Raw genomic sequence first — 15,771 nt, forward strand, 5'->3', positions numbered from 1 at the left:
GAGTGATCTATGTTTGTCTGTTGCCATCTCCTGGTGAATGTTGGCTATAGCGTACTGGGGTTACTTTTTGGTTGGCCAACGATTTACGCACCTGACGTCACTCAGGTCCGCATGGAGCTGGAGGGGGCGTGGCTTCCAGCTCCGCCTGAATTTCGGGAGATTTTCGGGAGAAAATTTGTTGTTTTCGGGAGAGGCGCTGAATTTCGGGAGTCTCCCGGAAAATCCGGGAGGGTTGGCAAGTATGCATTATGTTGCATGTGTTATCCATATATGTCATGAAAACAATGTTTGGGGTTTTTTTTTTGCATTTATATGTGGGTAACACATTTTTTTTTTTTTTTTTTAATTGTGATCAAATTATAAATTAAATTACCAAAAACATGGATTACTTTGGCATATTTTTTAAATTGGGTGTTTACATACTCAACTGCGTATTAGAGGGTATTTAGACTTAGACTTAGACAAACTTTATCGATCCACAAGGGAAATTGTTCCACACAGTAGCTCAGTTTCAAAGGATGGAAAGGGTAAGGTGGAAAGGATAATGCAGGTATTAAGAATACTAAAAATGTAGCATAGTAGCAATATAAAACATTACATATATGTAATATTTACATATTATATATAAAGTATATAATATAGAGTTGTGCTCATAAGTTGACATACCCTGGGAGAATTTATGATTTCTTGGCCATTCTTCAGAGAATATGAATATTCTTCCACTCATGCTTAATGGTTGTGTGAAGCTATTTATTGGTAAACAACTGTGTTTACCCTTTTTAAATCAAAATGACAAAAGAAAGTACCCAAATGACCCTGATCAAAAGTTGACATACCCCAGTGACTTTGATCTGATAACATGCACACAAGTGGACACAAACCGTTTTGAATGGCTAATCAAGGTTCCAATCCTCACCTGTGACATGTTTGTTTGTAATTAATGTGTGTGTATAAAAAGTGAGTGAGTTTCTGGGCTTCTGACAGACCATTGCATCTTTCATCCAGTGCTGCACACATGTTTCTGGATTCTGAGTCATGGGGAAGGCAAAAAATATTGTCAAAGGATATGCGAGAAAAGGTAATTGAACTGCATAAAACAGGAAAGGGGTATAAAAAGATATCCAAGGAATTGAGAATGACCAATCAGCAGTGTTCAAACGCTGATTAAGAAGTGGAAAATGAGGGATTCGGGTCGACCAGCGAAGATTTCAGCCACAACTAACCAGGAAAATTGTTCGAGATGCAAAGAAAAATCCACAAATAACTTCAGCTGAAATACAGGACTCTCTGAAAAATTGTGTTGTGGCTGTTTCAAGACGCACAAAAAGGAGGCACTTGAAGAAAAAATGGGCTGCATGGTCGAGTCACTGGGGTATGTCAACTTTTGATCAGGGTCATTTGGGTACTTTCTTTTGTCATTTTGATTTAAAAAGAGTAAACACACTGGTGGTCCCCACAAGTCATGATCAACGACTTGTGTGTGTGTGTGTGTGTGTGTGTGTGTGTGTGTGTGTGTGTGTGTGTGTGTGTGTGTGTGTGTGTGTGTGTGTGTGTCAATACATTTGAACTGTCATTGATAAAACGTAATGAATATGTCATCTATTCCATACTTGCCAACCTTGAGACCTCCGATTTCGGGAGGTGGGGGGAGAGGGGTGGGGGTGGGCGGGTTCGGGGTGGGACGGGGGCGTGGCTGGGGGCGTGGCTAAAAGGGGAGGAGTATATTTACAGCTAGAATTCACCAAGTCAAGTATTTCATATATATATATATATATATATATATATATATATATATATATATATATATATATATATATATATATAAGAAATACTTGACGTTCAGTGAATTCTAGCTATATATATATATATATATATTTATATATATATACGTATATATATTTATTTATTTTATTATATGTATATATATTTATTTTATTATATGTATATGTGTATATATATATATATATATATATATATATATATATATATATATATATATATATATATATATATATATATATATATATATATATATATATATATATGTATGTGTGGGCAAAAAATCACAAGACTATTTCATCTCTACAGGCCTGTTTCATGAGGGGGGTTCCCTCAATCATCAGGAGATTCTCCTGATGATTGAGGGAACCCCCCTCATGATTTTTTTCCCACACATACATATATTGCGCTCTACTACGGTATCGAGCACTATTTTTTGGATAACCTTATTAAGACATATATATATATATATGTATATATATATATATATAAAATAAATACTTGAATTTCAGTGTTCATTTATTTACACATATACACACGCATACCACTCATCTACTCATTGTTGAGTTAAGGGTTGAATTGTCCATCCTTGTTCTATTCTCTGGCACTATTTTTCTAACCATGCTGAACACCCTCTCTGATGATGCATTGCTGTGTGAAATGCACTAGATGGCAGTATTGTCCTGTTTAAGAGTGTCACAACATTGCTGTTTACGGCAGACGAACTGCTTTACGGTAGACGAAAAACGTGACTGCTGTTGTTGTGTGTTGTTGCCGCGCTGGGAGGACGTTAATGAAACTGCCTAACAATAAACCCATGAGGGTCTGAGTCCGCCTGAATTTCGGGAGAAAATTTGTCCCGGGAGGTTTTCGGGAGAGGCGCTGAATTTCGGGAGGGTTGGCAAGTATGATCTATTCAGAAATATAATTGCATAATGCTATATAGCTGCTGGATGACTCAAACAATTCAAACATTTTTTTTCTAATGGAGTTCATTTTGTCATTTAGTAAATATACCCGAGAGGGACAATCGGTAGAAAATGGATACTTCCTATGTGGAAAAAAAACTATTTTCTCGTGTTTGGATCATTCCAGACGCACTGCGTAGCCGTGCGCTAGTCTTAGTAGATCACATGAAACGTGTCCACTAATAGTACACGCTATTTTAAAAGTTTGCACACACAATTTAGCAAGTGCTATTTGGATGTTACTTGATCAGGCTCTGAGTGTTGGCTTCTAGAACAGCTGATGTGAGTCAGTTCATCGATCTTGAGAATTAGGACCACGATAAAAAGGCATGACCAATGGAACGCTGATCCCACGAGTTGTCCCCACAAAAGCTGTCTTTGATCCTACCAAGCAAAAGGCTTGTAAAACTCCACTGTGTAGGATGGGAAGCGACATCAAGGTGTCAGTTTCTTTGATGTATTGTAGTCCACGGGAAGATTTTGTCTCGACCTGATATCTAAAAAGCGGAGAGGAAGCAGGACCTGACCCCCCTCCAGGCACCTTTTCTTTGAACTGTTTTGTGACCAAAGGCAGCGGCTGTTTACGACCCCCTCTCCCTTTAGAAACATCTGATGCCATGTAATCAGGGAAAGTCCAAATAAAAGAGGAGGCGTACAATCTTTCGTCAGAGCGTGGTGGGACACTATACAAGGGTACAGGTCTACGCGTTTCTCCTCATTGAGCCAAATGTAATTCTGTCTCTGTTTAATTCCTTGCTTCTTTGTCTGATTAATAGATGTCATCAGTGTTTGAACCTGACAGTCATTACACATGTTTATGATTGTTGTTCTAAATGATACAAAATGTACATGATATGACTGAAACAATGTGAAAATATGGCAAGAACTATACATTCATAAACTGAAACAAGTAAATGAATGACAGGAATGTGTTGCACAGCATTCAAACACTGGGGGAAAAAAAAAAAAAAAAAAAAAAAAAATTGTTTAAGTTATACTTACCAGCAGTATCTTTGGGGTTAAAGAGCAGCAAGAAAGACAAAAATGTAAAAAAAATAGTTATCGACTTAAAACAGTATTGGATATTGTGGCCAGTTGGGATGTACAGTATACCTAGTACCGGTAGTTTTTGGTACCGGTCCAAGAGGACTATTAAGCTATCGATGTATTTTTATCCATCTGATCGTCGTAATGGTGGTGGTGTTGTTTACTTGAGACCCATCGTAGTGCAGCCTACACGTATCTCTTATGTTTGACTGCCATCTACTGGTCACACTTATCATTACATATACCAAACGAAATAGCTTCGAGGTGGGTAAGCTCAGCCAAACGTATTCCTTGCAATAAGTCGCACTGTAGAGTTTTGAGGGGGGAAAAGGGTTTTAAGTGCGCCCAGGCCCGGCCCTAACCAGTCTGGCGCCCTAGGCAAGATTTTAGGTGGCGCCCCCCCACATCGGCAGTGAAGTGTATATACTCACAAGAAACCGAATAGCTTTGTCTTTGACCTTTTTTTTTTTTACTTACAACTATACCTAATATATAAAGGGGTGGAAAAGTGACTATTACCTGCAGGGCAAACATTAGCTAACCAGAAGGCAATAACAATGTAAACAAAAAACACCTGCTTAAAAGATCTAATACAAATGTCCCTGAGGAATGTAAGGTGGGAGTACTGTAATTACCTAACGTTACATTATTATTTTCCATAACAATTTAGCCCCCTCCACAATATCAACCCGACGTTTAAACAGAACTAGCTATTTATTGATTAGCAATTGCCGAATCATGTAACATTAGCTTGATGCTCAAAAGCCAGGTTACTATCACATTCTGTAACAGACAAATAATTTCATGTAGGCTAACGTCACCTACCTGCTAACTCTGTCTTTTTCTCGTTTCTCCTCCTCTTCTTTTCTCTTTTTTCTTCCCTGGGCACCTGACAGTTTTGGCCGTTTTGACATCTTGTGTTGATTTTTTTTTGATGTGGTGACGTCCAAAAAGAGTCATGATACGGGAAGGGAGGGGGCGCACCGTAATGTTGTAACAAATAATATTTCTATTAAATAGGCTTTACTTTGCATTTTAATTAACGTGGGATTATTTTTTTGTATTTAGAAATAATAGTACCAACTTTTTTTTTTCTTTTTTTTTTTTTCTCCAACATTTGTGGCACTGGCGTGGCGCCCCCTGATGGACGGCGCCCTTAGCATTTGCCTATACGGCCTATGCCACGGGCCGGCCCTGAGTGCGCCTTATAGTCCGGGGAATACGGTATTAGAAACACAGTGATGGATCTGTGAGGTCTTTACAAGATGATGACATCACCACTTTTGACACAGTCGACTTACACTAAATTACGTATGGCACCGATAAAAAAATAACGAAGGAATATCGATATCGGTATTGGTATCAATGAAATCTTAACGATATACATCCCTAGTGGCCAGTGAGTGCATAATTGAGTCATAATGACGTGTTGAGTAAATGTACCTAAATTGGAGCGGGTGTTGGAGCGGTCAATTAAGGCTTTTTTTCCAGGGTTGTTGAGTATGGAGCGCTTTGCCAGGGAGATGTCCGCCGTGACCCGCGTGATGGTGATCCTGCAGTAGACCCACAGGCAGAGAATTTCACCACATTTGGTTATAAAATATATTTCATTCCGGGCCTGGCTTCGAGAGACACAATCAACTTCTTACCTGCCTTCAAATCGATGCTTCAAAAAGTCAAACAGAGCTTTTTGCATCATGTCCGTCACCTGGAACGGAGTAAAGTTTCAAGCAACACAACGTAGATACTTACATTTGAGAAAGAGGCGCATTAAATTGGGGATAAAGAGGCCAGGCTCACCTCTAAGCCCTTCAGTGACGGTCCCATGAGAACCACAGGACGCATGGTAGGCACAACGTCGTACATGGAGACCTGCTCCCCCTATTAAAACACGTTTGGAGTTTAATAATAATAATAATAATAATAGTAATAATTAAAGCTGCAAGCAGCATTGGTCGGGCCCGCGTATTTGGCAGGTGCGAGTCCTAAGTGTCCCAATACTTTTGTCAAGTTTTAGTCCCAAGTGTCCCAATACTTTTGTCCAGTGTAAATGTCCCAATACTTTTGTCCAGTGGTAGTCCTAAGTTTCCCAATACTGTTGTCTACTTTTAGTCGTAAGTGTCCCAATACTTTTGTCAAGTTGTAGTCCCAAGTGTCCCAATACTTTTGTCCAGTTTTCGGCTTAAGTGTCCCAATACTTTTGTCCAGTGTAAATGTCCCAATACTTTTGTCCAGTGGTAGTCCTAAGTTTCCCAATACTGTTGTCTACTTTTAGTCGTAAGTGTCCCAATACTTTTGTCAAGTTGTAGTCCCAAGTGTCCCAATACTTTTGTCCAGTTTTCGGCTTAAGTGTCCCAATACTTTTGTCCAGTGATAGTCATAAGTGTCCCAATACTTTTGTCAAGTTTTAGTCCCAAGTGTCCCAATACTTTTGTCCAGTGTAAATGTCCCAATACTTTTGTCCAGTGGTAGTCCTAAGTTTCCCAACACTGTTGTCTACTTTTAGTCGTAAGTGTCCCAATACTTTTGTCAAGTTGTAGTCCCAAGTGTCCCAATACTTTTGTCCAGTTTTCGGCTTAAGTGTCCCAATACTTTTGTCCAGTTTTCGGCTTAAGTGTCCCAATACTTTTGTCCAGTGTAAATGTCCCAATACTTTTGTCCAGTGGTAGTCCTAAGTTTCCCAATACTGTTGTCTACTTTTAGTCGTAAGTGTCCCAATACTTTTGTCAAGTTGTAGTCCCAAGTGTCCCAATACTTTTGTCAAGTTTTAGTCCCAAGTGTCCCAATACTTTTGTCCAGTGTAAATGTCCCAATACTTTTGTCCAGTGGTAGTCCTAAGTTTCCCAATACTGTTGTCTACTTTTAGTCGTAAGTGTCCCAATACTTTTGTCAAGTTGTAGTCCCAAGTGTCCCAATACTTTTGTCCAGTTTTCGGCTTAAGTGTCCCAATACTTTTGTCCAGTGTAAATGTCCCAATACTTTTGTCCAGTGGTAGTCCTAAGTTTCCCAATACTGTTGTCTACTTTTAGTCGTAAGTGTCCCAATACTTTTGTCAAGTTGTAGTCCCAAGTGTCCCAATACTTTTGTCAAGTTTTAGTCCCAAGTGTCCCAATACTTTTGTCCAGTGTAAATGTCCCAATACTTTTGTCCAGTGGTAGTCCTAAGTTTCCCAATACTGTTGTCTACTTTTAGTCGTAAGTGTCCCAATACTTTTGTCAAGTTGTAGTCCCAAGTGTCCCAATACTTTTGTCCAGTTTTCGGCTTAAGTGTCCCAATACTTTTGTCCAGTGTAAATGTCCCAATACTTTTGTCCAGTGGTAGTCCTAAGTTTCCCAATACTGTTGTCTACTTTTAGTCGTAAGTGTCCCAATACTTTTGTCAAGTTGTAGTCCCAAGTGTCCCAATACTTTTGTCCAGTTTTCGGCTTAAGTGTCCCAATACTTTTGTCCAGTGTAAATGTCCCAATACTTTTGTCCAGTGGTAGTCCTAAGTTTCCCAATACTGTTGTCTACTTTTAGTCGTAAGTGTCCCAATACTTTTGTCAAGTTGTAGTCCCAAGTGTCCCAATACTTTTGTCCAGTTTTCGGCTTAAGTGTCCCAATACTTTTGTCCAGTGTAAATGTCCCAATACTTTTGTCCAGTGGTAGTCCTAAGTTTCCCAATACTGTTGTCTACTTTTAGTCGTAAGTGTCCCAATACTTTTGTCAAGTTGTAGTCCCAAGTGTCCCAATACTTTTGTCCAGTTTTCGGCTTAAGTGTCCCAATACTTTTGTCCAGTGTAAATGTCCCAATACTTTTGTCCAGTGGTAGTCCTAAGTTTCCCAATACTGTTGTCTACTTTTAGTCGTAAGTGTCCCAATACTTTTGTCAAGTTGTAGTCCCAAGTGTCCCAATACTTTTGTCCAGTTTTCGGCTTAAGTGTCCCAATACTTTTGTCCAGTGTAAATGTCCCAATACTTTTGTCCAGTGGTAGTCCTAAGTTTCCCAATACTGTTGTCTACTTTTAGTCGTAAGTGTCCCAATACTTTTGTCAAGTTGTAGTCCCAAGTGTCCCAATACTTTTGTCCAGTTTTCGGCTTAAGTGTCCCAATACTTTTGTCCAGTGTAAATGTCCCAATACTTTTGTCCAGTGGTAGTCCTAAGTTTCCCAATACTGTTGTCTACTTTTAGTCGTAAGTGTCCCAATACTTTTGTCAAGTTGTAGTCCCAAGTGTCCCAATACTTTTGTCCAGTTTTCGGCTTAAGTGTCCCAATACTTTTGTCCAGTGTAAATGTCCCAATACTTTTGTCCAGTGGTAGTCCTAAGTTTCCCAATACTGTTGTCTACTTTTAGTCGTAAGTGTCCCAATACTTTTGTCAAGTTGTAGTCCCAAGTGTCCCAATACTTTTGTCAAGTTTTAGTCCCAAGTGTCCCAATACTTTTGTCCAGTGTAAATGTCCCAATACTTTTGTCCAGTGGTAGTCCTAAGTTTCCCAATACTGTTGTCTACTTTTAGTCGTAAGTGTCCCAATACTTTTGTCAAGTTGTAGTCCCAAGTGTCCCAATACTTTTGTCCAGTTTTCGGCTTAAGTGTCCCAATACTTTTGTCCAGTGTAAATGTCCCAATACTTTTGTCCAGTGGTAGTCCTAAGTTTCCCAATACTGTTGTCTACTTTTAGTCGTAAGTGTCCCAATACTTTTGTCAAGTTGTAGTCCCAAGTGTCCCAATACTTTTGTCCAGTTTTCGGCTTAAGTGTCCCAATACTTTTGTCCAGTGATAGTCATAAGTGTCCCAATACTTTTGTCTAGTGTACCTACCTTGTCTGCATTGTGTGGGCACGCTGGTGCATCCTGCTTTTAAGCAGCCATCTTAAAAAAACAACAGCGCAGCAGCATCAGCGCAGCGGTTCTTTGAAGGGTCATAAAATCAAAACCCGGAGCAGGTATCAAAACTCTTTCGCCAACTTTTAATCTCTCTCCTGTGTTAGTTTGAAGCTGAAACAACAAACGCGCTCAGAGGAGATAATGTTTGAAGAAAGGTGACCGGTTTTTACAAAAATGTTGTTTTGAAGGGGGAATAGCAAACTTCCTGTTGATTTTTGCTGGGGGTTTGTCAATTTATGAAATGCAGTTCTAAGTGAGACCTACATAGAGGTTTTTGTTTCATGTCTCTCCGACCTTCCCAGTGGGAGTTACAGGCAGTTTTGTCATTTTTTCTTCTTCCGAGGAGCAGTTTTTTCTGCGTTTTATTCAAAAATTGCGGTAGAGCGCAATTTTGAGATTTGGGGTTAGGTTTTTTTATTAGATCGCAATTTTTGCCAGTCCTGATGTGTGCGTTCAGTTTGGTGAGTTTTGAAGCATGTTAAGGGGGTCCAATTACAGCTCAAAGAGGCAAAAGTGACTGTTTTTAGTACTTTTTTGTCTTGAAGGGGGAATTGCCAACTTCCTGTTGATTTTAGCCCAAGAATGTATAAGGACTCCCAAGGGAGTCCTTATACAATGGGCCATGCGGGCCCTAATAATAATACATTTTATTTGTAAAAAGCACTTTACATTGAGTAAACAACCTCAAAGTGCTACAGTGAATTAAAAAGTAAAAATATATAAAAAATAAATAAAAATTAAAAACTACAACAGCAAAGTAGCTAAAACTAGTATGCATATATCTAAAAAAAAAAAAAAAAGGCTTAAAAAAAAGAAAAAAAAAAAGGGGTTTTAAGCCTTTTTTAAAAGCATCCACAGTCTGTGGTGCCCTCAGGTGGTCAGGGAGAGCGTTCCACGGACGAGACTAGACAGTTTAAATGACATTTAAAAAAATAGTGATAATGACAGAAAGACATGTATTAAACACATTAGTCCTATAATCAACATTATATTAACCCTTTAAGTAATCATTTCTTACTTCAAGCATGAAAAAAAAATCATGATGCCGAGCGCATATCATTATGTCAAGATAATGGCACTAGCATTTACTAAATTTAAGAATATTTTTCAACATATTGAGCAAAAAGGTCTTTTTTTTCCACCAAGAAAAGTGCACTTGTTATTAGTGAGAATATAATTATTTTAAGCTATTTTGGGGTTCATTGAAGTTAGCTAATTTTACTTGTTTTGGAAAGTCTTGACAAGCCGAATTTTCTTGTTCTATTGGCAGATAATTTTGCTTAGTTCAAGTAAAATACCCCTCATTTTTGTATTTTTTTTCTTGTTTTTAACCACTGATTCTTTGCAGTGTACACTGCAAGAAGTGAAATCTAAGTAAGATGAAATATCTCAAAAATGGATGATATTTGCTTATTTTCTGTCTGATAAGATAATTCTTCTCACTAAGCAGATTTTATGTTAGAGTGTTTTACTTGTTTTAAGTGTTTTGGTCCTAAATGATCTCAGTAAGATATTACAGCTTGTTGCTGAGATTTGATGACCTATGTTGAGTAAAACATGCTTGAAACTAGAATATCAACTGTTGCAAAGCTGTGTCATTAACTCTAAAGTCTTAGTGGCCACATGCGTGGACAGCACCTTTTAGCTCGTATTTCCAAAATTGTGTACACTACTGAATTGGGGTCTTATGGCCACTTATGTGGACACTTATACTGCCATCTGGTGGTGTCAGAAGAGTATAACATACAATGGAATTTGGGGAAAAAAAGTGTAAAAATAAGAATTAGCATGTCACGACCCATGAAGTACACGTTTGTGTACTTATGGACTAAGTACATCATATAAAAAGATGATTCTTAGTTTTTATTCTAATTAGGATCCAATAAGCCCAAATAGCAAAGATAAATAAATAAAAAGCATGTAAACAAACAGCTTGGGCCTTAAGATTAACACTCACAAGTATAAAAATACTTTTTAAAGTAATCATTTCTTACTTCAAGCATGAAAAAAAAATCATGATGCCGAGCGCATATCATTATGTCAAGATAATGGCACTAGCATTTACTAAATTTAAGAATATTTTTCACCATATTGAGCAAAAAGGTCTCTTTTTTTCTACCAAGAAAAGTGCACTTGTTATTAGTGAGAAAATACTTATTTTAAGCTATTTTTGGGTTCATTGAAGTTAGCTAATTTTACTTGTTTCGGAAAGTCTTGACAAGCCGAATTTTCTTGTTCTATTGGCAGATAATTTTGCTTAGTTCAAGTAAAATACCCCTCATTTTTTGTATTTTTTTTTCTCTTGTTTTTAAACACTGACTTTTTGCAGTGTACACTGCAAAAAGTGAAATCTAAGTAAGATGAAATATTTCAAATAAGGGTGATATTTGCTTATTTTCTGTCTGATAAGATAATTCTTCTCACTAAGCAGATTTTATGTTAGAGTGTTTTACTTGTTTTAAGTGTTTTGGTCCAAAATGATCTCAGTAAGATATTACAACTTGTTGCTGAGATTTGATGACCTATATTGAGTAAAACATGCTTGAAACTAGAATATCAACTGTTGCAAAGCTGTTTCATTAAGTCTTAGTGGCCACATGCGTGGACAGCACCTTTTAGCTCGCATTTCCAAAATTGTGTACACTACTGAATTGGGGTCTTATGGCCACTTATGTGGACACTTATACTGCCATCTGGTGGTGTCAGAAGAGTATAACATACAATGGAATTTGGAAAAAAAAAAGTGTAAAAATAAGAATTAGCATGTCACGACCCATGAAGTACACGTTTGTGTACTTATGGACTAAGTACATCATATAAAAAGATGATTCTTAGTTTTTATTCTAATTAGATTCCAATAAGCCCAAATAGCAAAGATAAATAAATGAAAAGCATGTAAACAAACAGCTTGGGCCTTAAGATTAACACTCACAAGTATAAAAATACTTTTTAAAGTAATCATTTCTTACTTCAAGCATGAAAAAAAAATCATGATGCCGAGCGCATATCATTATGTCAAGATAATGGCACTAGCATTTACTTATTTAAGAATATTTTTCACCATATTGAGCAAAAAGGTCTCTTTTTTTCTACCAAGAAAAGTGCACTTGTTATTAGTGAGAAAATACTTATTTATATATTTATTTATACATATGCGGTCCTCTCCAAGGTTTCTCATAGTCATTCACATCGACGTCCCACTGGGGTGAGTTTTTCCTTGCCCTTATGTGGGCTGTACCGAGGATGTCGTTGTGGCTTGTGCAGCCCTTTGAGACACTTGTGATTTAGGGCTATATAAATAAACATTGATTGATTGATTGATTGATATTTTAAGCTATTTTTGGGTTCATTGAAGTTAGCTAATTTGACTTGTTTTGGAAAGTCTTGACAAGCCGAATTTTCTTGTTCTATTGGCAGATAATTTTGCTTAGTTCAAGTAAAATACCCCTCATTTTTTTGTATTTTTTTTTCTCTTGTTTTTGAACACTGACATTTTGCAGTGCATGAGTTAGCTTTATTGAGTGGTGTGAAAGTTCTGCTTATGTTTTCCTGCCTACTGAAGTGGAATAAACAACATTCTATATTATGAGCAAGTCCTTTTTGCTCATTTTAATTCATATTTTACTTTAATGTTATGTTTATTGATTTATTTTATTCCTTTGTTTGATTTGTTTTATAAGTAAAAGAAATGAAATGGGGTGAAAGAAAAGACATGAGCAAGGAGTCACTTACCGGCTTCTTTTTCACCTGCTGATTGGCTGTTGAACGAGACAGTAGACACATTATTGGTTCAACACGGTGACATCACCAACATATTGTGTGTCCTTGGGTGCAGGAGTTCTAACCTTGAGAAGGAGGCGTGTACTTTTTGGAGTTCATATCTTGAGCGACTTGTGAGGATGCTTTGCTGAAAACGGGACAAAAACAGAATTTCTCCCAAAATTGCTTTTTATATCGTTTATACACAAAAACAACAACAACTAATGTTGTAATGGAGAGGAGCCAGGTGAGATGGCTCAGTCCACCTGGTAGGAGACCTCGGTGCAGACCTAGGACACGTTGGAAGGGCTATGTCTCACGGCTGGCCTGGGAATGCCTCAGTATCCCCCGTGTAGAACTGGAGGAGGTGGCCCGGAACAGGGAAGTCTAAGCATCTCGCGGCCCGGACTCAGTGTGAGAGTCCAGTCCATAGTGGATCTAACATAATAGTGTGAGAGTCCAGTCCATAGTGGATCTAACATAATAGTGTGAGAGTCCAGTCCATAGTGGATCTAACATAATAGTGTGAGAGTCCAGTCCATAGTGGATCTAATATAATAGTGAGAGTCCAGTCCATAGTGGATCTAACATAATAGTGTGAGAGTCCAGTCCATAGTGGATCTAACATAATAGTGTGAGAGTCCAGTCCATAGTGGATCTAACATAATAGTGTGAGAGTCCAGTCCATAGTGGATCTAACATAATAGTGTGAGAGTCCAGTCCATAGTGGATCTAACATAATAGTGTGAGAGTCCAGTCCATAGTGGATCTAACATAATAGTGTGAGAGTCCAGTCCATAATGGATCTAACATAATAGTGTGAGAGTCCAGTCCATAGTGGATCTAACATAATAGTGTGAGAGTCCAGTCCATAATGGATCTAACATAATAGTGTGAGAGTCCAGTCCATAGTGGATCTAACATAATAGTGAGAGAGTCCAGTCCATAGTGGATCTAACATAATAGTGTGAGAGTCCAGTCCATAGTGGATCTAACATAATAGTGAGAGTCCAGTCCATAGTGGATCTAACATAATATTGTGAGAGTCCAGTCCATAGTGGATCTAACATAATAGTGAGAGTCCAGCCCATAGTGGATCTAACATAATAGTATGAGAGTCTAGTCCATAGTGGATCTAACATAATAGTGAGAGTCCAGTCCATAGTGGATCTAACATAATAGTGTGAGAGTCCAGTCTATAGTGGATCTAACATAATAGTGTGAGAGTCCAGTCCATAGTGGATCTAACATAATAGTGTGAGAGTCCAGTCCATAGTGGATCTACTATAATAGTGTGAGAGTCCAGTCCATAGTGGATCTAACATAATAGTGTGAGAGTTCAGTCCATAGTGGATCTAACATAATAGTGTGAGAGTCCAGTCCATAGTGGATCTAACATAATAGTGAGAGTCCAGTCCATAATGGATCTAACATAATAGTGAGAGTCCAGTCCATAGTGGATCTAACATAATAGTGTGAGAGTCCAGTCCATAGTGGATCTAACATAATAGTGTGAGAGTCCAGTTCATAGTGGATCTAACATAATAGTGTGAGAGTCCAGTCCATAGTGGATTTAACATAATAGTGTGAGAGTCCAGTCCATAATGGATCTAACATAATAGTGAGAGTCCAGTCCATAGTGGATCTAACATAATAGTGTGAGAGTCCAGTCCATAGTGGATCTAACATAATAGTGTGAGAGTCCAGTCCATAGTGGATCTAACATAATAGTGTGAGAGTCCAGTCCATAGTGGATCTAACATAATATTGTGAGAGTCCAGTCCATAGTGGATCTAACATAATAGTGTGAGAGTCCAGTCCATAGTGGATCTAACATAATAGTGTGAGAGTCCAGTCCATAGTGGATCTAACATAATACTGTGAGAGTACAGTCCATAGTGGATCTAACATAATAGTGTGAGAGTCCAGTCCATAGTGGATCTAACATAATAGTGTGAGAGTCCAGTCCATAGTGGATCTAACATAATATTGTGAGAGTGCAGTCCATAGTGGATCTAACATAATAGTGAGAGAGTCCAGTCCATAGTGGATCTAACATAATAGTGAGAGAGTCCAGTCCATAGTGGATCTAACATAATAGTGTGAGAGTCCAGTCCATAGTGGATCTAACATAATAGTGAGAGTCCAGTCCATAGTGGATCTAACATAATATTGTGAGAGTCCAGTCCATAGTGGATCTAACATAATAGTGAGAGTCCAGCCCATAGTGGATCTAACATAATAGTATGAGAGTGTAGTCCATAGTGGATCTAACATAATAGTGAGAGTCCAGTCCATAGTGGATCTAACATAATAGTGTGAGAGTCCAGTCTATAGTGGATCTAACATAATAGTGTGAGAGTCCAGTCCATAGTGGATCTAACATAATAGTGTGAGAGTCCAGTCCATAGTGGATCTACTATAATAGTGTGAGAGTCCAGTCCATAGTGGATCTAACATAATAGTGTGAGAGTTCAGTCCATAGTGGATCTAACATAATAGTGTGAGAGTCCAGTCCATAGTGGATCTAACATAATAGTGAGAGTCCAGTCCATAATGGATCTAACATAATAGTGAGAGTCCAGTCCATAGTGGATCTAACATAATAGTGTGAGAGTCCAGTCCATAGTGGATCTAACATAATAGTGTGAGAGTCCAGTTCATAGTGGATCTAACATAATAGTGTGAGAGTCCAGTCCATAGTGGATTTAACATAATAGTGTGAGAGTCCAGTCCATAATGGATCTAACATAATAGTGAGAGTCCAGTCCATAGTGGATCTAACATAATAGTGTGAGAGTCCAGTCCATAGTGGATCTAACATAATAGTGTGAGAGTCCAGTCCATAGTGGATCTAACATAATAGTGTGAGAGTCCAGTCCATAGTGGATCTAACATAATATTGTGAGAGTCCAGTCCATAGTGGATCTAACATAATAGTGTGAGAGTCCAGTCCATAGTGGATCTAACATAATAGTGTGAGAGTCCAGTCCATAGTGGATCTAACATAATACTGTGAGAGTACAGTCCATAGTGGATCTAACATAATAGTGTGAGAGTCCAGTCCATAGTGGATCTAACATAATAGTGTGAGAGTCCAGTCCATAGTGGATCTAACATAATATTGTGAGAGTGCAGTCCATAGTGGATCTAACATAATAGTGAGAGAGTCCAGTCCATAGTGGATCTAACATAATAGTGAGAGAGTCCAGTCCATAGTGGATCTAACATAATAGTGTGAGAGTCCAGTCCATAGTGGATCTAACATAATAGTGAGAGTCCAGTCCATAGTGGATCTAACATAATATTGTGAGAGTCCAGTCCATAGTGGATCTAACATAATAGTGAGAGTCC

At 38.2% G+C, this 15,771-nt stretch overlaps 1 protein-coding gene across 1 annotated transcript in view; it reads right to left on the bottom strand.

Annotated features, from left to right (window-relative positions):
• cacnb2b (calcium channel, voltage-dependent, beta 2b) overlaps nt 1–15,771 on the bottom strand; it is a 71,703-nt gene that overhangs the window by 13,791 nt on the left and 42,141 nt on the right. Inside the window, exons 5-10 of the mRNA XM_061978776.2 lie at nt 12,504–12,565; nt 12,391–12,416; nt 5,595–5,675; nt 5,444–5,502; nt 5,238–5,347; nt 3,750–3,758 (exon numbers count right to left, since the gene is read on the bottom strand). Coding sequence (XP_061834760.1) covers nt 3,750–3,758; nt 5,238–5,347; nt 5,444–5,502; nt 5,595–5,675; nt 12,391–12,416; nt 12,504–12,565 — 347 coding nt within the window. The remainder of the gene's footprint in view (nt 1–3,749; nt 3,759–5,237; nt 5,348–5,443; nt 5,503–5,594; nt 5,676–12,390; nt 12,417–12,503; nt 12,566–15,771) is intronic.

This window comes from Nerophis lumbriciformis, linkage group LG19 (assembly GCF_033978685.3).
Source record: "Nerophis lumbriciformis linkage group LG19, RoL_Nlum_v2.1, whole genome shotgun sequence".
In the NCBI taxonomy this organism is placed as follows: domain Eukaryota; kingdom Metazoa; phylum Chordata; class Actinopteri; order Syngnathiformes; family Syngnathidae; genus Nerophis; species Nerophis lumbriciformis.